Consider the following 20275-nt stretch of genomic DNA (forward strand, 5'->3'; position numbering starts at 1 on the left):
AGTGGCTGGTGCCGTTGAACCCCTAAGCTTTTGGTTCAGCCCAAAGCATAACCCACTGTATTACCAGGGCCCCTAGATACAGTGTTAGAAGGGTCAGTCACTGAAGGTAGCCAATCGTGTCATGTTTGCTGAAGTAGAAGGAGAACCTTGGTGAAATGGATGGCAACAGTAGACACAACAGTAAACTCCAACCTGCTGGGAATTCTGAGGATGACACAGGACATGGCAATGTTTCGTTCTATGTGACAGAAGGTGTCCATGGGTCAGACCACCAGCTATTGTCTATGTGTCCAATGTTGCAGTGCCTGATACTGTATGCTTACTTTTTTCTTCATTTTTAATGTTTATATATTTTTATTTTAATTGGCGTAAAATTTTAATTGCATTTGAGAGCCTTTAGTTTTATTTTTGCCTTTTTTTCATTTAATAGGTACATTTAGTCAATTCACCTTTTGGCACTGAATGATTTGAAATTATCTCTAATCTCATTGCTTACTATTTAATTACTTATAATGTGTCCTTGTTTTCTTCTTTTCATCCTTAGGGTTTTTTGTGTATTAGAATAACGATGACAAAGGTAGCCAGGACTTACACCGTATTACATATGCCAAACACGTGACATTAATTGATTCAGTTAGCCTTCTCACCCCAGTGAGGTGGATTGTATTACCAATCATTTGATCTCTGTGGAAATGAAGGCCTAGAGAGGTTGTAATTTGGCCAGGCCCACAGCCAGGTTTTGAATGCAGGAAGTTTCACCGTAGAACCCATCTCTGACTGCCTTTTAATCATTGCCTTTTAATTCCTCCCCTTTGGTTTAGTGTATGGATACAGCGATGGAAGCGCTCATCGGTCTATGACGAGCAACAGGGAAGACCAACTGACTAGAGGAAATCCACATTTGTCCATTCCAAAGGAAGATGGCCCAACAGAATGTGGAAACCACCAAACAGTATCTTCTATCACTTGCAAATAATTTTGTGTTTTGCTGAAGATAATTTGAAAATGGGTGCAGCAGTGCGTTGACATGGATGTGCCAGAAATTCAAGCTGATTTCTGGAGGATATGGAATAAGGAATATCTTTGCCGATGTCAGATGGGTTTTTGATGAAACCAGATTCCATCCAGAGAGATGTTTTCCTGTGTGTTGTTGGCTGTTCAATGGTATTCAACTGTATGTATCATCACCACAAATTGTGTATAACCTAATTGTGCTCATGTAACACCTGTCTATGAAACAGGATGTTAGGCATTCGAACAGATACAGATCACAGATAAAACGATATGATGGCTTTCTCAGAAGCTAAAAACCTCCAATGATAAAGCATTGGAAGACCAATACCGAAAGTCAGAGAATTTAAGATAGGGAGATTTCACAACCGAGCTACAAAACATCCGATAGATTTAAAAATGCTAGACAGAGACAACAGGCATTGGGACAACAAGCATTCATAACAGGCCAGCCAGCCATACGGCTCTCAGTGGCAGGGTTAGGGCAAGAATTTGGACAAAGGAAGAGCACAGGCTTTGAAATCAGACAGTCCAAATGCACTTTTAACCCTTTGATTTTTAGCTTAAAACAAGAGTGATGGAAACATTCACAATTCACTACACTTCAGCTTCCTCCTCTATGAGGACTGTAAGTACTATCTAACACAGTGTTGTTCTGAAGTTCAGGGGAAATTGTGTTTGTGAATGTTTGTAAGCACATGGAACACAGAGGGCATTTGAAAGGTCACTATTGATTTATACTTCTCCCTTCTTCTCATTAATATCAGACTTGTTTCTGAAACTTTGCACGTTTAAGTATGCCAACAGTTTTCAGCACTTAAAAAGCAGGACGTGTGTTGAATGTCAAGGTCTCCCTTCTGTTTCTGTGTGACCTAGAACCGCGAGTGAGCAACATGTGAACTGGAGAACAGGGAGGAAAAAGTAAAGCACGTGGCAGATGCATACTGATGCATAATTTGGGTGGTAGATATCCACCCCAAAGATCTAATTTACATTTTTATCAATTTTATGTTTTAAAAATATTTTCTTCTCTGTACATCTTCATTAAAAAATAAGTTTGCATCATATAAATTTTAATACATTCAGAAAGAATCTTACATATTTATGTTTTATCCTTTTCTTCCTCATTATTTCCCTGTTTTGACTCATTTTTGTCTTTCTTTTTATTATCAAGTGATTGTTGCCCTTCGTTTCCATTGCGCTGGCTCGGACTCATGACACCCACATGCAACAGGAGGGGTGTTGCCAGGTTCCGGATCAGTTTTATAACTGATGGCTAATGTACAGGAGCTCATTGCTGGGCTACCATGTAGTTAGAGTGCTTTCCACCTAAGGGGATTCAACTTCTGGTACTCTGTTGGGCAATATTCTGCTGTGATCCAGAAGGCTTTCAATGGCTACTCCTCAGAGTAGATTTCCAGGCCTTTCTTTCTAGTCTGACTTATTGTGGAATCACCCAAAGTCTGTCTACCAGGGTTGACTCTGCTGGCATTTGAAATATTGGTGGCATACTTTCCAGCTCCATAGCAGTGAACAGGTCACCACAGGATGATAAAACAACAGATAGGTAGCACATTGACTCATTTTAAGAATTTTGCCAGTTGCTTTGTCCAAATACATATCTTGCGGTTAGCATCTTTTTCATTTTTGACAGCCCTGGTGCTGGAGTGGATTACGTGCTGGGTATGCTACCCAGTGGTCAGCAGTTCGAAAGCACCAGCTCCCTTGAAGGAGAAAGGTGAGGTTTGCTGCGCTCCTAGTGACGGACAGTCTCGGAACACCAGCGGTAATTCTACTCTCCCTGCTGTAGGGTCACTGTAAGTCCGAATTGATTCACAGCAGTCAAGTTTTATATATTAATTATAACAACCGTTAGCCTTTGGCAATAGCTTAGCAATTGTCTACATAATTACCCTGAGGTGCTTAAAACTTAAGATTTTCTGTCATAAGCTGTTTGCTTTCTATTATCCATTTAGTTTTAATATTTGGAAATATTCTAGAGATTCAAAATGGAGAATTTATATAATTTTTAAATCATTTACTAGTCACTGTTCTTTAAAAGGGTCAGAAAAAGCTTTGAACAAACAGAGACATTTGCCCTTAAATCTTTACAAGCCTGTTTTAGTTATACCTTTGTCCCTTGGGCCCCATACTGCTTGTATTGATCTTGGCTCACCCCCTCAGCTATGATGTCTCTTACCTGATTATAATACTGCTTGGCTATTAAGTTAGTTTGATTCCTTCAATAGCGTTATACAGTTGTATGTATTCGGTAGCCGTTAGCCGTCAATGGCTTCCACATTATGACCTGCTATCAGTAGCAACTCTTCCCAGAAACAAAATCAGAGTAGTGCAGAAAACCTGCTCCACAGAGCCACGGAGGAAAAGAGGCTGAGGCTGGACTAGGCTTGGGCCCTTCCTTCCCCAGGCATTTCCGTCAACACTCCGCCATGCGAGAGAATCGTCTCCTCCTGCAAGGCAGTGGATTTTATTTAACACGCCTCTTCTAGCCATAGCCTTTGTCATTCCCACCAAGTGGCCTTTGTTTTCCAGTGGGTCTGGCTGGATAAGAAGGTGGAGGAAGATTGTATTAAGTGATTCCATTGTGAAGGATGGCTAACAGAGTCAACTGTGATTGAGGTAGAAAGTGAGTCATTTCAAAAGAAGAATGGGGGTGGGGGGCAGATTTTACTACCAGTGTCAAACAGCCAGCAGTGCTTTGAACCCACAGCTTCCTGCACATTGAACTTCTCTGATCCAGGAAGCAGCTTTGACACCCAAGGAGTAGCGAGGGGTAGCATCAACAGGACCAGGGGTGAGTGCCCGGGACAGAACTGTGGGCTTCACAGTCCACCGAGAATCTAAAGCGTAGTGCTGGGGCAAGATGCTATCTTGGGGAGTGGGCCCCTGTGAGCACAGAAGTGAGGGACCTGGGCTTGCTTACCCACAGAGTTGAAGCTGAAGTGAGTTGAGGCTTAGAGTATCTGGGCTTTCATACCTTTTGGCATTAATTATCAACCCCAAGAGAGCATTGTAATGTTGTATGAGGAGGGCAGAGTTGTCAGGCCAAGATTGAAGGCCATAAGGAGGCCTGCCCAAAGAGAAAACATGCTCTTGACCAAACATCTGTACCCTGAGCATTTCTTTATGTCTTTTCAATTGGCATGTAATTTGCCTATCATGCAATTCAGTCGATCGATCATATTAAGAAAAGTTGTGCAATCATCACCACAATCAATTTTTGAACGTTTTCTTTTTTCTTGTGGTTATTGTTGCTGGTTTCCCATTTACCCCCAACACCTTCTGCCATGTCCTCAAGTAATTATTAATCCAGTTACTGTCTCTATAGATTTACTTGTTCTGGATTTTAGAAATATATACAGAAAACATGCAACCCCCTCCCCACCCCCCACAGAGCAAAATAAAACCCAACAACAATGACAAAACAAAACAGAAAAAAAATCTCAATAGAAAAGAATTTAGAAAATATTAAAAACTGGAACAAATTTAAAATAGGTCAAAGGGGAGATCACACGATTAGATGTTACATTTTTACCGAACTGCATGTGTCATAATGAATTTTACAATACTCTGTCTGAGAGTGAGGCTATGGTCAGCGATGATTCACCGAAGACTTAATCTGAAATGGATTTTGGGATTCTACTTTTATCCATAGCCTTCCTGGGAATTTCATACCTGAATCGTGACCTGCCACCTTCCTTAATAAACCCCGTCATCGGGACCATTGTCTGTAAGTTCTGTATGACCCTGCAGTGAATTACCGAGCCTTTCCGAAGATGAGTGCTGTGAGAGAGATGGTTGGTGTCAGAATAGGGCAAAAAGGGATGGAAGCGGGAGCTTGTCTGACCTCTGCCTTGTTGCGATCCGTCCTGGGAGACTGACGAGGTCACCTGTGACCCCCATCTCTTTCCCACCGCTCTCAAATCAGTTTCTCCCTTATGGGCTACGAGCTCACGGACCTGAGTGTGTTTGCCCGAGTACAGAGGGGCATGGGGCTTTCTAGGGGCTGGCAGGCGTGTCCCTAAGCCTCGGTCCCTTTCCTCTCTTCCTGACGTCTTGGAAGTCCCACAGACAAGGGTCCAACTTTTTCTCTTACCCGACTGCGCAGCCCTCACCAGCAGAGAGAGGGCAATCTATACACCCAAATGGTGAAAGTTTGATCAAAACAAACCCAGCTAAAGTGATAACAAAACCAAATTGGGGTATAGAAACCAAAAGAATCAGAGGTTTAGCAGTCATTCATTAGGACTTTATAGTAATTATAACAAACACACCAAAGATAAAAACAATTAACACAACACTAAGAGGCAACCTTATAGCAAAACAATAAACACTACAAAGTAGAAAATGATTCTAAAAACGTAATACTATTTAAGATTCAACATGTAAAGGAGAAGTTGGGGAATCAAATTAAAGATATCACTCAGAATAAATTAGGGTAGGGCGGGGATGACCAAATTTCTGTTAGCATCTTAAAAAAATAATATCAGAAAGAGGAGAGAAGAGAGACTAGCCATAGTCTCTAGACACCACAGAGTTCAAATCCAGGTGATATCAAAATGCTAGAAGGCAAGGAGGCACAACGCAGCACAGGAGAACCTGCTTTAGTGTTTGCCTTCTTGTGGAAAAGATATAACTTCCAAAACATAAGACATGCACTGAGAAGGAATGTGGGAGAAAGTTGGCATAATAAGCACAGGTGATAGAAAGAAGTCCAATATGTCGACATGTGTAATACATGAAATGAGCAGACTCCCTAGCTTAAAAATATTTTCTATCTATAATTCCTACATGAGAGACTGACTCAAAGCATAAAGAAATATTAAATTTCATTATGAATGGATAAAGATCACTACTACTGAAAGAAAACCGCATCTGTACAATAGTATAAAAATAGTTTAAAAAATATATAATAGCAATAGAGAAAAATTCTACATGTTGATAGAAGCAAAAATAGTTATAGAATAATACATTTACTAACTCACTAACACACTGGCAAAAAAGTAAAGAACTACTGGGAAAATAGGCAATTTCTACCCTCTTTCTCTATTATAGTTTACCAACCACTCAAAATATTACAAAGAATATAAAAGATCTGAACTACACAGGATCATAAAGACATGATCAGAGCACAATGTGATCATGATCGATATGAGTAACAACAACTTGTAAGTAGATTTCAAATTTATCTATGACACAAAAGTACACTTCAAAATACCATGTGCATTAATGAATACATTAAAATGAAAATTAAAATGGAAACCCAGAAATTGATAAGAGCTATACTAACAAACTGAAAAGGTAAACCTAACGGAGAAATGCCTAGAAAAAGATAAGTTTTTAAAAATGATTAAAGAAATCAAAGTGTGAATAGTCATATAACACTGAAGCTACTGAGATCTCATCAAATTCTCTGCCATCAAGTCAATGCTGACTCACAGCAAGCCTATAGGGCAGAGTAGCACTGATCCTTTAGGTTGCTGCGGCTATAAGTCTTTATAGAAAGGCTTGTCTTTCTTCCAAGGCCACTGCTGGGTTCAAACTGCTGACCTGAGATTAACAACCTAAAATTTAATCCAGTATACCACCTGGGTTCATTAGATATTGAAATAGTATCAATTTTCTATTTCAAAACAAAAGCAAACAAAACCCAATGAAACATGCAGATTCTGTAGAGTTCTAAACTTTCAATTAAATATCATTTAGAAACATTGCCATTAAGTCAATCCCAACTCACAGTGACCCTATAGGACAGGTAGACCTGCGTCGGTGGGTTTCCAAGACTGTAATTATTTATGGGAGTAGATAGCCTTGGTTTGGTGTGCTGGGTGGATTCAAACCACTGACATTAGATTATAGTAGCAGCCCAATGTGTATCCCACTGTACCTTCACTCCGTCAGATAATGGAGGAGGAATATGGACTATCTAGTTTCTCGTTTAATTTCTTATACAACAATATTGAGGAATGCATTTAACCAGAAAGGCAAAATCCCTGTACACTAAAAACTACAAAATATTGGTGAAAGAACTTAAAGTGGACCTTTAAAAATGGGAAGATATTTATATTCAAGGATTGGAAGACAACATTGTTAAGATGCCAATATTAACCAACGGAATCTACAGATTCTACACCATTTCTATCAAAATACTAATGGGTTGTTTTGCAAAAAACAGAAAAGCTGATCCTCACGTTCATATGACTTTGCAAGAAGCCGTGAGTAACTGCAACAGGTCCTCAAACAGAACAAGCCTGGAGAAGTCTCACTTTTCAGCACTTAATGGAAAACTATAGGAATCCAAATGATTTACTACTTGCAGGAGAGTACACGTATAGACCAAGATTATAAAAATCCAGGAATAAACCCATATACACGTGGCCAATATTTTTTTACACAGTGCCACGCTCATTCAGTAGAGGAAATAATCATTTCAATAAATGGTGCTGGAGTAACCACATTTTCAGCTAAAATGTAGGGCGCTGGAATCCTACCCCATGCCTGATACAAACATTAAATTAAAAAATGGAACAAGCGGGATAAGTAAAAAATGGAATCAAAATAATTGCCATCAAATTGATTCCAAGTCAGTGACTTTAGGACAGGGCCATGGGACAGGGTAGACTTGCCCCCGAGGGCTTCCAAGCCTGTGATGTTTGCAAAGGCAAGTGCTGCGGCTTTCCTCTGCGGAGCTCTTGGTGGGTTTGAGCTGCCTCCTTTTCAGTTAGCAAACAACTGCTTCATCCCTGCACCTTGAGGGCTCAAGCACGGGCTTAAATATAAGAACTAACAGAACACAACTGCTAGAGGAAAAGACAGGAGTACATTTTTTGTGGCTTTGCCTTTGGCAGTTCCGTTTCTGGATATGATACCAGAAGTATGAGCGCTAGAAGAGAAAAAGATAAATTGGATTTATCCAAAGGAAAACATTTACACACCAAAGACCATTATTAAAAAGATGGAAAGGCAGCTTAGAGAATGGGAGAAAATATTTGCAAATCACATAACTGATAAAGATTTAATATGAAGAATTTATTATATATATATGTAGAACTTTCTACAAGTTAACGATAGAAAGGAAAGCAACCTAATTAAAAAATTGACAAAGGACAGGAATAGACATCCTCCTAAGAACATGCACAAATGTCCAACTAGCATGTCAAAATATGTTCCATCAGTAATTGGGGAGATGCAAATAAAAACTGAGATGAGATAACACTCCCTGCCCACTATGATATTTAAAATAAGGAAAACAAGACAGATTGGTCGTTTTCTCTTCAAGAATGAATCCTCAATCATTTCTGTATGATGTATAACAGTATAGTCACTGTGGAAAGTAGTTTGTCTTCCTAAAAATGAATTATCATATGGCCCAGCAATATCCCTCATAGGTGTATATATATGAGTATATATGTAAATGTATATATATATGTAATTATTCTTTAATAGCTAGAATATGGAAACAACCTAGATGCCACTCAACAAATGACAAAACGTAGCTAATAGACAAAATATTATTATGTCACTAAAATGGAAGTCTGGCACAGGCTACAAAGTGATTAGACTTAAAAACTTAGATGAATTAAGACAAACATAAATAGAAAATATGTATGATTCCACTTATATGAACGACCTGGAATAGTCAAATTCCTAGAGGCAGAAGATAGATTATAGATGACCAGATTCTAGACGAAGAGAAAGGCGTGGCGGGGGGGATTTGCTTAAGGGTTTGTGGTGATGTAAACTTCCGAACATGTGCAGTGATGAGAATTTCACAACATTATCAATGCGGTTAATGCCAGTGAATCACAGGCAAAAGGTCAACCAAGGAAATGTTATGCTTTATGTTACATATTTTGAACAATTAAATTTTAAGAAGACATCAGACCAGTGTCTGGAATGCAGGACGTTCTCACTAGGTATTCGGAGTCTCCGGTTGTCAGTTCTGTGCACATGCACGTTGCACACGGCTGTGCAGCTTCGCTTCAACTGTGCCAGCAGCTACTGCTTATTGATTTTAGCTTCTGACGCACACACAAACCAAATGATTGCAAGATCATGGTTTTTAAAGGAGCAAATAATACAGCACACAGTATTTCCCCCCGACAATAGATCATCATAGACTTGCGTTAACCAATATCATTTTAATGATTTTCTTCTGCTTAAATATTATTCAAATGTATTATCAGAGAGAGAATTTTTTCTGAAAACAATCTCTGAAAGCAGACTTCGTGTGCCCTGAGCAAAGTCCAAAGAACCCATCTGTAACATTATTGCAATGGGGTCTGTTCTCTGTGATCTTTATTCAGCTGGCAAACACTATGAATTTGACTAAGGAAATGAACCTAGGATATTAGTCAAAGACATCCATGGCGGATTTTTCTTTTCTTGACATTTTCCTCCCGGCATTTCAAGCTAAATTTTAGGTGGTTTTAGGCAAACTTCTCAAATTCCATGAGCCCTAGTTTTCTATAAAATGGGGAAAACAATTATCTACTACTATGTGCTCAAGTGGTACTTTGTCCTATTTCTAAACATTACCATACAGTCTACACAATTTAATATCCCAGATTTTGTGATAAAACCAAATTTCAGGCTTATTACTATTGCCAACATGCATATGGGAATATTAAATGGCTTTTCTAACTCATCCCCAGGAATTTGGGCCTGGTCTTGTCATTGTTATTTCAGAATTTTTTTAGTAGTCCGCTAGAAAAAAGGAAACTACTATTGGAGTCAATAATGAGGAGGAGATATGGATCTGAGGTCAGGGCGCAGGGGTGTAGGAGCAACAGCAAGCTAGCTAAGAATGGTACTAAGAGAAAGAAATACGGGGAAAGTGACAGTGGGGCAGTAGGAAGGTAAAAGAAAGCAGAGGACGGACCAAGGAAGCAAGGAAATGGATAGAGGTATAAACATAGTAGTGTACATATGTGAATACATTAATCCCCATAATAGAGGTATTGGCCCATGTATATATATTTATACAGCAATACACTGAGGTAGGGGATGGACTTTGGCTCTCTGCTCATACCCTCCCTCAATACAAGAACACTGTTCTAACCAATCAGCAGTCTGAGATGTTCACCCTCCCAACACAATTGCTAGAGACAAAACAGGTGCATAAGCAAATGTGGCGAAGAAGGCGGATGGTGCCTGGTGATTAAAAGATATAGCATCTGGGGTCTTAAAGGCTTGAAGTTACACAAGGCACCATTCAGCAGAGAAGCAACAAGTCCACATGGAAGAAGCACATACTGGTGCGATCAAGAGGAGTCATAGGGACCGGGTAATAGGTATCAGCAGACACAAAACAAACAAAAACATATTATTGAGAACAAGGGGGCTGGAGCAGAGATCCAAAGCCCATCTGTAGACAGTGGAACAATCTCCCCACAGAGGGGCCACAGGGAAGGGATGAGTCACCAGGGTGCACTAAAGTATCTATGAAACACACTACATTCCTCTCATTCCTTGAGGCTTCCTCACTCCCACTACCATGACTCCAGTGCTGTTTCCTAATTCAGACTAGACCGGAACATGTGCACAGGTATAGAGAGGGATGGGAGCTCACGACACACAGACTCCAGGAACAGGAGTTGGAGTAGTGCTACCAGAAGGGTATGAGGACAAGGGGGAGAGGAAGGGAGAAAGGGGGAACCGATCGCAATGATAGACACAGAATCATACACCCCTCTACAGGAGGAAGAACCAACAGAAAACATGGGGGAAGGGAGACAGTGGTCAGTGTGAGAGATGAAAATAACAATATTCAATCTATCAGGGGCTTACGAGGGTGGTGGGGAGGGGTGGGGAAAAGGAAAGCTGATACCCAGGGCTCAACAGATAGTGAATGCCTGGAAAAGAATGAGGGTAACATTGTACAAACATGCCTGATTCAATTCATGTATGGATTGTGATCAGAGTTGTATGAGCCCCCAATAAAATTATTTTTTAAAGATATACATATCTTAAAGATAATATAACTACCTTTTATGTGCTTATCTCTGTGTATTATACTTATAAAAGCACCCTGGTGGAACTGTCTAGTCTGCATTGAAACGCTAACCTCCAGGCTGGCAGTTCAAAGCCACAGTTTCTCAGCAGGAGAATGGTGACATATCTGCTCCTGTAAAGATTTACAGACTCAGAAACTATATTATTACTTTGGACATGTTGTCAGAAGAGACAAGTCCCTGGATAAGGACATCGTGTTTGGTAAAATGGAGTGGTAGCAAAAAAGAGGACGTTCCCTCAAGGAGATGGCTGCTCCTGGGGGGCCAAACATAGGAACAGATGGAGGATGGTCCAGGATTGGGCACAGTGTCACCATGTGTCAGAACTGACTCATGGCACCTGACAACGTAACAGCATGAATCAGGATGAACTGGCTTGATGGTAGAATTTTGTTATATGCAATTATTTATAATATAATACATAATGACATATAATATTATAACCTATATAGCTCTATATTATCAAGACCATAGACCAATTAATAGACCAATAGACCATAGACCAATTTTCCAAATGATCAAATATGCAATTTTTGGTGTTGCATGTTATTCATTAACAACATTTTCTTTTATTATTCTCACATTAACAAATATCTTTTGATGCATCAAGGAATAGAAAATGTCATCAAACTATTTCTAAATTTCACCAGTATTAAACATCCAAACACCTGAAATATCACCAAAGCAATAATGTCATCAGATATACAGATAGATTTAAATCAAGATGTGCATTTTAAAAATGTTTTAATGTGTGCTCTAATGAGAGCTAATTTGAAAAAAATGCTCTTCTTAACTTATCTACTTTTAAAAAAGTGATAACTTCCCCATTTACTTATTTCAGTTTGGAAATATGAAACTCATTCTACCTTGAATCCATCGCAGCATCTAGCTTTCCTTTTGCTGGCTGGCTGCTCCTCTGTTGTTGCATTCAAAGGATGATTTGGGTCCATCTTTGTACCACAATTACCAATAGAATGTTCTCATCAATTCTTGACTGGAAATGATTGCCTCTGAAGGGGGGGAAATTTTAAAAAAATTAATTAAAAATTAATTACAGCATTATCAATCATCCAAACAATAAATCCACTTATACTAACTCAGGGTCTAATGTGTTTAGTAGGGTAGAACTAGATACAAAGGGAAAAGGAGAATTAAAAAACTAAAATAACTATGCATAGTCCCAGCCTAGTGGGAATTGTAATTTAGCTGGTTTGATAAAGTCAGGGAGGGAAACTCAGAACAACAAATGAAGAAGACAATGGAGACTCACCCAGTAGATTGTGTGAGCCAAATGTTAAATTGCAGACTTTAAAAGGAAAAACATTTCTGCATAAATACATAATAAATATTTAAAAGAAAAAAATAATTTGTCTTTATAATTTTGAAAAGTACTAGATAATGCTTTGCACATACTAGATATTCAAAATATAATAGCTTGAGTTATTGTTGGAGTGACGTAAGAAGGTCCCCGGAGGGCCCCGTTTGTTCTCTAGTAACCTACAGGGGGTGGTTTATTATGTACCAAACACCTGGACAATGGCTTCCTTAAGGTTCATAGTCAAGAAACCTCTATAGACGCCTTCTACTCTGTAACACACAGAGCCCCATGTCTTGGAATTGACTGACACTAATGGGTTTGAGGGTTTTTTTAAAGAAGATTTCTGATGCGAGATGCCACTGGAATAAATTCTCAGGGAGCAGAGAAGATGTGGATTTCTAAACAGGATCAAGTGAGCGCCAACTAGTTCTCACAGACTCTGGAGCTGCTCGACTAACCTCATCTTGAGAGAACAAAAATTTTGCTCATTTATTTTGGAAGAGAAAATATATGCATATAATTTAAAATGAAAAAGACCAAAAAGTGATATAGAGAATATTCTCCCTCTGAACCCTGCCTCCCCAGATGTCTACCTTCATATCTTGGAAACTAATGTTATCAGTCTTTAATAATCTCATCAGAGCTGAGAGAACCCTGGTGGTGTAGCAGGTCCAGGTTGGGCTGTGATTCGCATCGTTGGCAGTTGGAAACCACCTGCAGCTGCGCGGGAAAAAGACTGGGCTTACTCCTCCCGCAGTTACACTTTCCTTATGCCGCAGCGTGTCACTCGGAGTTAGCACTGACGCCATGGCAAGGAGTTTGTTTTGCTTATCAGAGTTATGTTATATTCATAAATGGATATGTAACTTTCCTCTTTAAAAATGTGGGCGCATTCAATACAGCGTTCCCTACCTTTGTTTCTTTTTTAGCGTTGTGAATTTGAGATTGTGAATTTGGTACAGATTTACAAACTCGATCATCAGTTTTACATTCAACAATTGGTACATGTTGTGTCAACTCATCCATTGTCAGCCCCCCCCACCCCCCACCCCACCCCCCCCGTGAGCCATCCCTGATCCCATTTCCTCCCTCGGTGCCCAATTTCCATTCCTCCTTCTTTCCTAACCCTCGGAACTTTGCCCTTGAAAATATGCTGACGTTTTCAGCTTCATTAGCCAGTTTTCCTAATGTGGGAGGGAGTTCAAATCAGACTGCAGAATGACTAAGGGCCAGCCCAGGCTTAGGGGCACTACCAGTCTCTAGCCAACCAATGGGTCTAGTCTCTTTTATAATTTTGAGCTTTGTTCCACAAAGAACCCTATCTAAATATTAATAAATTAATGCAGTTCATTGGATTTCATTTTGTAAATAGAAAAATGATACTTTCACTAAGCTTTAGAAACCTGTTCTTGTTTATATATGTGTATAATAGCAAATTTAATATCGAAAATACTTTTGTATGCTGACAACCAAGCACAGATATATGGATATTAGTTATTCAGCAGTGACAGAATATGTTTTAAGTATATTTTATTTATCTATTTAACGGACAAGGATTTAGTGCCTGCTACTAAACAAAAATAAAAACCAAATTCTCTGCCATTGAATCAATTCTTTTATCAAAATTCTATGAATAAATTTTGACCTAGACAGGTAGATTGTGTCCCTTTCATTTTCGATATATTTTTTCCCTTGTCTATGGAACAAATATTTCATAAGGCTCTTCCCTCACAGCTGTGGGCTTTGTTTTTTGTGACTGACTCATTCTGTCTCTTATCCTTCTCCTTAGCTATAATACATCTACCTTCTTAGACTCTTTCACAAGTTCCTGAACCATCAAGCTCGTATCTTTACTATATCTAAAATTAAACCAGACCTAGTCTGTGGTGTCATATCTCGATGCACCCACGATCACCTTCAGTCATATAGAACCACTGTCTCTATATGACCCCCCCAAGCCCCCCCCAAGGTTCTGCTCTCCTTTTATGTATGTCTTCTTCCCCCTTCCCCCTTGCCGCTCTCCCCCTCTCTTGGTGGTGATTCTGCCCAAATATACTCTCTTTGATATTCTGCCTGTGACTCTTAGTTATGACAGCTTCTGCCACACTGCCGATCCCTTGCAGTGACAACTTGCACGGCCTTCTTCACCCCCGCCTCTGTGTTTGTGAGTTCGTCGCAAATCCTGCAGGCCCAGGGCAGATCCATTATGGGGAACCTGCTTTTTGGAAGCCCACGAGTCTCCTTTCCTGTCATAGTGGAGGTCAGTCAGTAACCTGGAGATTCCTCCCTTTCCTATTCAAGAACTAACAGCCCTCCACTTCTTCCATGGAGGTAGAATGAAAAGCCAAGTGGTCTGATCTAATAATTCGGTGAAGTTAGTAAAAATAATCGTCCTGTAGCAATTTTAAGAAGGCAACCAGAAATTCATTTGTTTTCTAGAAATGTGTGGCTCAGCTTGTCTAGAAAATAAATAGCAACAGGAATTCAATTTTATTTTGTACTTATGACATATGCCTATAATAAACCTTAAAATATATAATTCTGATGTATGTCTATGTCCAGAAAAGATATTTGATTATTTTCAATACATAGTAAATTTGTAGTATTTAATGTGATTATTAAAATCCTTTTTTTAACATTTGTGAAGAATTCTTATGTAGAAGTGTTAAAATTAGAGAATTTCAAAAGCTCTTACCTGACTTAGAATCCTACAGCCACTCCGACATCACCACGTCCATCCCTTTACGTGTTGCTGAAATCCCTTGACGGTCAGCTTTTTCACCCTTTCTTTTTTGTTAGTCTAATGATGATTAACCACCTCTTTAGGTCACTGACCTAGACAAATAGAAGAAAATTGCCTAGGTAATTCCAGAAGTCTGCTATTCCTATATTCCTATATTTTAAAGGTTATATCAATACTTTCTCAGAATTTATAACTTATTTTAAGTTAAAAACAATTTTTACTTCTAAGAAATGCTTGTACTTGATTATGTAATTAATATGACTATATAAGTTTTGTTTTGTTTTTAAGGAATACATACATATCAGATTGTCCAGGTATTCAAAATTCTTTCCAAACAAAGGAATGCAAAGAAAATATTAAAATGGGTTTTCAAGCTATTTAAGAATTCAAAGAATCAAAAGATACTCTTTTTACTTGGCTCTTGAATACAGTTTTAATATGATGAGATTTTCTTGAAGATAGGAAAGTAGCGATGCAGTACAGGATCAATTATATAAATTATTTAAAAATATTTACAAAAGTCAAGATTAGTTTGTATAATAGGCTGCTTATATAGAAACATAAGGAAAAGAAGTCACATAGTGTCTTCCTTTGGATTTGGTTTCTAGAGAAGGGAAGGTTTCCACCCACTTGAATTTTTCTTGAATAGAGGTGAAATGCAATTCATTTTTCATTCACTTACTCAAATATTTTTGATAGCCTATTTGACCCTGGTGGTGTAATAAGTTACGGGCTGAACTACCGACCAAAAGGCTGTTGGCTCAAATCCACCATCCTTTCCTCAAGAGAAAGATTAGGATTTACAGCCATGGAAACACTGAAGGACAGTTCTACTCTGTCATATAGTGAATGGGAATTGACTCAGTGGCAGAGCTTTTTATACCACAGACACTAGACTTGATTCTGGAGGTACAAATATGAATACAATAGAGATTTTGTCCTCACAGCACAAATGCCGATAGCAACGAGCAAATGCGTGTATTAAAATCTTCTTACCCATTATCGCTGTCATAGGGCAATCGTTGATCTACCTACAACAATATACACTAACGTTCCTCTTACAGTTATTTGGACGCTGGGTTTGATTCTTGTTTTGTTCTTGTAAAAGTGGATTCATAAGGGGATCCACAGAGTATGTAGGGGAATAAAGCAGAAAATACAGGGCCTGGGGCCTGTAGAACTGGCACAAAGAAGAATTGGGAAGGGATTCCAAATATTTCTCTGTTGAGTCAGAATCTACCAGAATTCTTCATTAAAACAACATCCCACAGCTAAAAGAAATGCATGTGGTAGGGCTGGGTAAGAATGAACATACAAAGATAAGGCATTTTTAATAAACACGTCACACGATTTTTTATGTAATGCCTGGTTTGAGAACCACAGAGATTCAGCTCCTTTTCAGTAGCATTTAACTGCTCTTCCATTCAGAGTAGGATGAGTGTAGACGCCCTCATACTACTTTGCATTTGCTCGACAGCACTGCTGCACAGGCCATGACAACTAGTTTGGGGACAGTACAAATTACCTGACGAAATTAGAAATCCCTAACCTAAAACTAGCAGTGGTGACATTCTGGAGTGTTTCCAGAGGCCAAAGAGCATTTTCTATGCCCTTCTCTGTGCGTGCTCTGTAAGTAATTACACCCTTTGTGTTTGCAGAAGAGCAGGGGGGCCAGAAGAAAGACATGTGGCAACCGTTCTCTCAAAGTCAACATCATGATGACAGTCGTGATCAATAGAATTGCCTATGTTTGCTACAACCAACCGACCAAATAAAGAAAATATGATTGACATTTATTTATGAGACCATCTGGGCAGTCTGTGGCCTCTGATAAATTTAGATTCCAATTTGTCTCTGCGGCTTGCTAACAGCATCACCTTACACACAGATCATTTAAACCTGTAACTAGAAGAAGGTTTAAAGAAGTCAAGATGTTCTCTACAATCATAGAGAAGCAATTATGTAATCACCAATAAACAAAAATATTAAAAACAGTAAGAAATTCATCATGGTTAAAGAGTCAAACATGACACTGATACAAAAATCATTCTTTGTGAAAATTGTGTTTAAAAGTTTCCACTGACTTCCTAGGTCACTTAGAATAAACACTCCAGTGTCTTAGGGTCTTTGATACTTATAGGTGCTTTAATGGCAATACCAAGTAGGTGACTTTAAAGAATAGAAATTTATTTTCTCATAGCTCTGCAGAAAAAAGTCCAACTCAAGTTCTCAGCAATGTAAATTTTATTCTTTTTAGTTGCTTTGGACATGTTGTGATTCCTTATATCAGTCTTTCCCTGTGAGTGTGAGCATGTAATTTATTCCTTTTTTGTCAGAAGTGATTAGGTTGAGGGTACACCCTGAAGTCATACTTAAAAATAATAATAATAACAAGCAAACAACAATAACAACAACAAAAATTCACTACCATTGAGTCAATTACAACATACAGTGACCCTCTCGGATAAGGCAGAACTGCTCTAGTGGGTTTCCAAGACTGTAAAACTTTATGGGAATAGAAAGCCTCGGCTTTCTATCATTGAACAGGTAGTAGTTTCAAACTGCTGCTATTACGATAAACAGGCCAACACATAACCAGTATACCATCAGAGTTCTTCTACAGCAGTGCATTACTACAGCCTTGTGGAGTTAACAAAGAAAACTCTCCTTGCAAACACGTTTTCATACACTCATGCACCCACTGTTGTGAAGGTTGTTGTGAGGTGCCATGAAGTCAGTTCTGACCCACAATGACCCAAGTACAACACATGGAAACACGGCTCACTCCTACCCCCCTCCTGACAATTGGTCTAATGTTTGAGGCCATGGTTGCAGGCGCTGTGTCAACTCATCCTGCCATGGGCCTTCCTTTTGTTCCCAGTAGAAATCAAGCAAGACGTCCTTCTCTGGGGATTATTCTCTCCTGAAAAATGTTCCAAGTAAGTGAGAACAAGTCTCACCATTTGTCCCTCTAAGGAGTATTCTGGTGGTGCAGACCGATTTGTTTGTTCTTGTGACAGTCCCTGGTACTGTCAGTAGCACCAGGATTCAAATGCAGCTGTTCTTTGGTCTTCCTCAGTCAACGTCCAACTTTCACGTGCATCTGAGGCCATGGAAAACACCATGATTTGAGCTAGAGTCACCTTAAGCCTCAAAATAACATCCTTGCTTTTCAACACTTTATAGTCATTTGGCACAGCAAAGCTACACACTGCAATGCATTATCTGATCTCGTGACTGCTGCTTCTGTGAGCATTGATTGTGTATATCCACTGCTACCCAGGAAGTTCAACTTATCACAACACTATAAAGACAGAGCAGAACTTCTCCATTAAAGTACCTCACACTGTAGATCATTAAAAGGCTAGAGAGTCCCATTTTCTCCCTGCAGTTCAGCTTGTGGGTTTGGCCCACTGACCTTTGAGGGTAACAGCCCAATGCCTCATCCACTCGGCCATCACCGCCCCTTACCTACTGGTTTTAGCCCTTACTTCTCAAAAAAATAAACCAAAGCAAAGCCCAGACCACTGTGATCAGGTTGATGTCAATGCACAATGAGCCCAGATCAGGCTTCTGAGGCTGTGAATTGACTCAGTGACAAGGGATTTGGTGATTTTTGGTAATCATTTGAAGGTAGTCTTTGGGGGGTACAAACAGTTACTATGCTTAGGTGTTAACTTAAAAGCTGCAAATTTAAAAAATAAGTTATTGTAAGTATGAATCCACCGCAGAGGTGACTCATGAGAAAGGACCGAGGATCTCCCCCTGAAACAAAAGGCATCCATTGGAAATCTGATGGAGCGCATAGCTCTCCTCTGAACACATTCTACTCGAAGACAAAGGCTTTTGTGTTCCTTCTTACAGCTCATTCACAGGGGAAAATGAGATTTTCAAAGTATTTGCTGGAGATATGTTTGTTGAACTGTTTTATTGAAGATCGATGAGTGTACAATAAGCTTCACATACATAAAATGTGAAACTAAATGAGTTTTGATCTACGGATTACCCTTGGTGGTGGCGGTGGTGTTAGGCACTATGCCGTCGATTCTGACCCATAGTGACAATATGAACAAGAGAACAAAACACTGGCCAGGCCTGTGCCATCCCCACAGTCGTTTCTGTGGCTAAGTCCCTCGTTGCAGCCACGATGCCATCCATTCCTTTAGGCTCTTTCTCTCCCTCACTGCCTCTCCCTCACTGCTTTAACAAACGCGATCTCCTTCTCCAGGGACTCGTCTCTTCCAGTTACGTGTCCAAAATATGTAAGACCGAGTCTTGCCATCCTCACCGCTAAGGAGCACTCTGGCCTTACTTCTTCTAAGACAGACAGGTTTATCCTTTTAGCAGTTCATGGTATTTTCAATATTCTTCTCCAGCACCACAATTCAAATGCATCTATTCAATTTAGGTCTTCATTATTCAATGTTTAATTTTCACATGTATATGAGGCAATTGCAAATATCACAGTGGATCGGGTGTAACATAGGCTTCAAAGTAACATCCTTGCTCTTCACAATTCTAACGAGGTCTTGTGTAGCAGATTTACCTAATACAATACGTCTTTTGATCTCTTGATTGCTGTTTCCATGAAGATTGATTGTGAATCCAAGCAAGACAAAATCCTTGACAATTTCCCCATTTATCAAGATATGAGGATTTTGGTCTGTGGTACATTGAGCTGTAATCCGTACTGAAGGCTGCAGTCCTTGATCATCATTAAGTGCTTCAAGTCCTCATTTTCTGCAAGCAAGGTATGCTGAAGGTTATTAATAAGTCTATCTCTAATCCTGATGCCACATTCTTCTGCATATAATATAGCTTTTGGGATGATTTGCTCAGCATTCAGATTGAATATGTACAGTGAGAGAATATAACTCTATAGCTCACCTTTCTTGATTTTAAACCATTCAGTATTCCCTTGTTCTGTTCATACAACTGCCTCCTGATACATATACAATTCCTACATGAGCACAATGAAGTTTCTGTAACTCCCATTCTTCTCCAGGTTATCCATAGTTGGTTATGATGCTCACGGTCTATGAAACCCAAGTTAACATTTTTGGTATTTTTTTGCTTGTAGCGAAGGTCCGTCTGACATCAGTAAATGATTTCCCTTGTTTCATGTTCTCTACTGAATTTGGCCTAAACCTCTGGCAACTCCCTGTCTAA

The 20275-nt window shown here is 39.3% G+C and overlaps 1 protein-coding gene across 1 annotated transcript in view; it reads right to left on the reverse strand.

Moving 5' to 3' along the window:
- The window catches only part of SLCO1B3 (solute carrier organic anion transporter family member 1B3), a 66078-nt gene extending 52906 nt beyond the window's left edge, over nucleotides 1–13172 (reverse strand). The window contains exon 1 of the mRNA XM_075553326.1: nucleotides 13110–13172. Within this exon, the coding sequence (XP_075409441.1) occupies nucleotides 13110–13172 (63 nt within the window). The remainder of the gene's footprint in view (nucleotides 1–13109) is intronic.
- Between the last annotated feature and the right edge of the window lie 7103 nt (nucleotides 13173–20275).

The sequence above is a fragment of the Tenrec ecaudatus genome, chromosome 6 (assembly GCF_050624435.1).
Source record: "Tenrec ecaudatus isolate mTenEca1 chromosome 6, mTenEca1.hap1, whole genome shotgun sequence".
In the NCBI taxonomy this organism is placed as follows: Eukaryota; Metazoa; Chordata; class Mammalia; order Afrosoricida; family Tenrecidae; genus Tenrec; species Tenrec ecaudatus.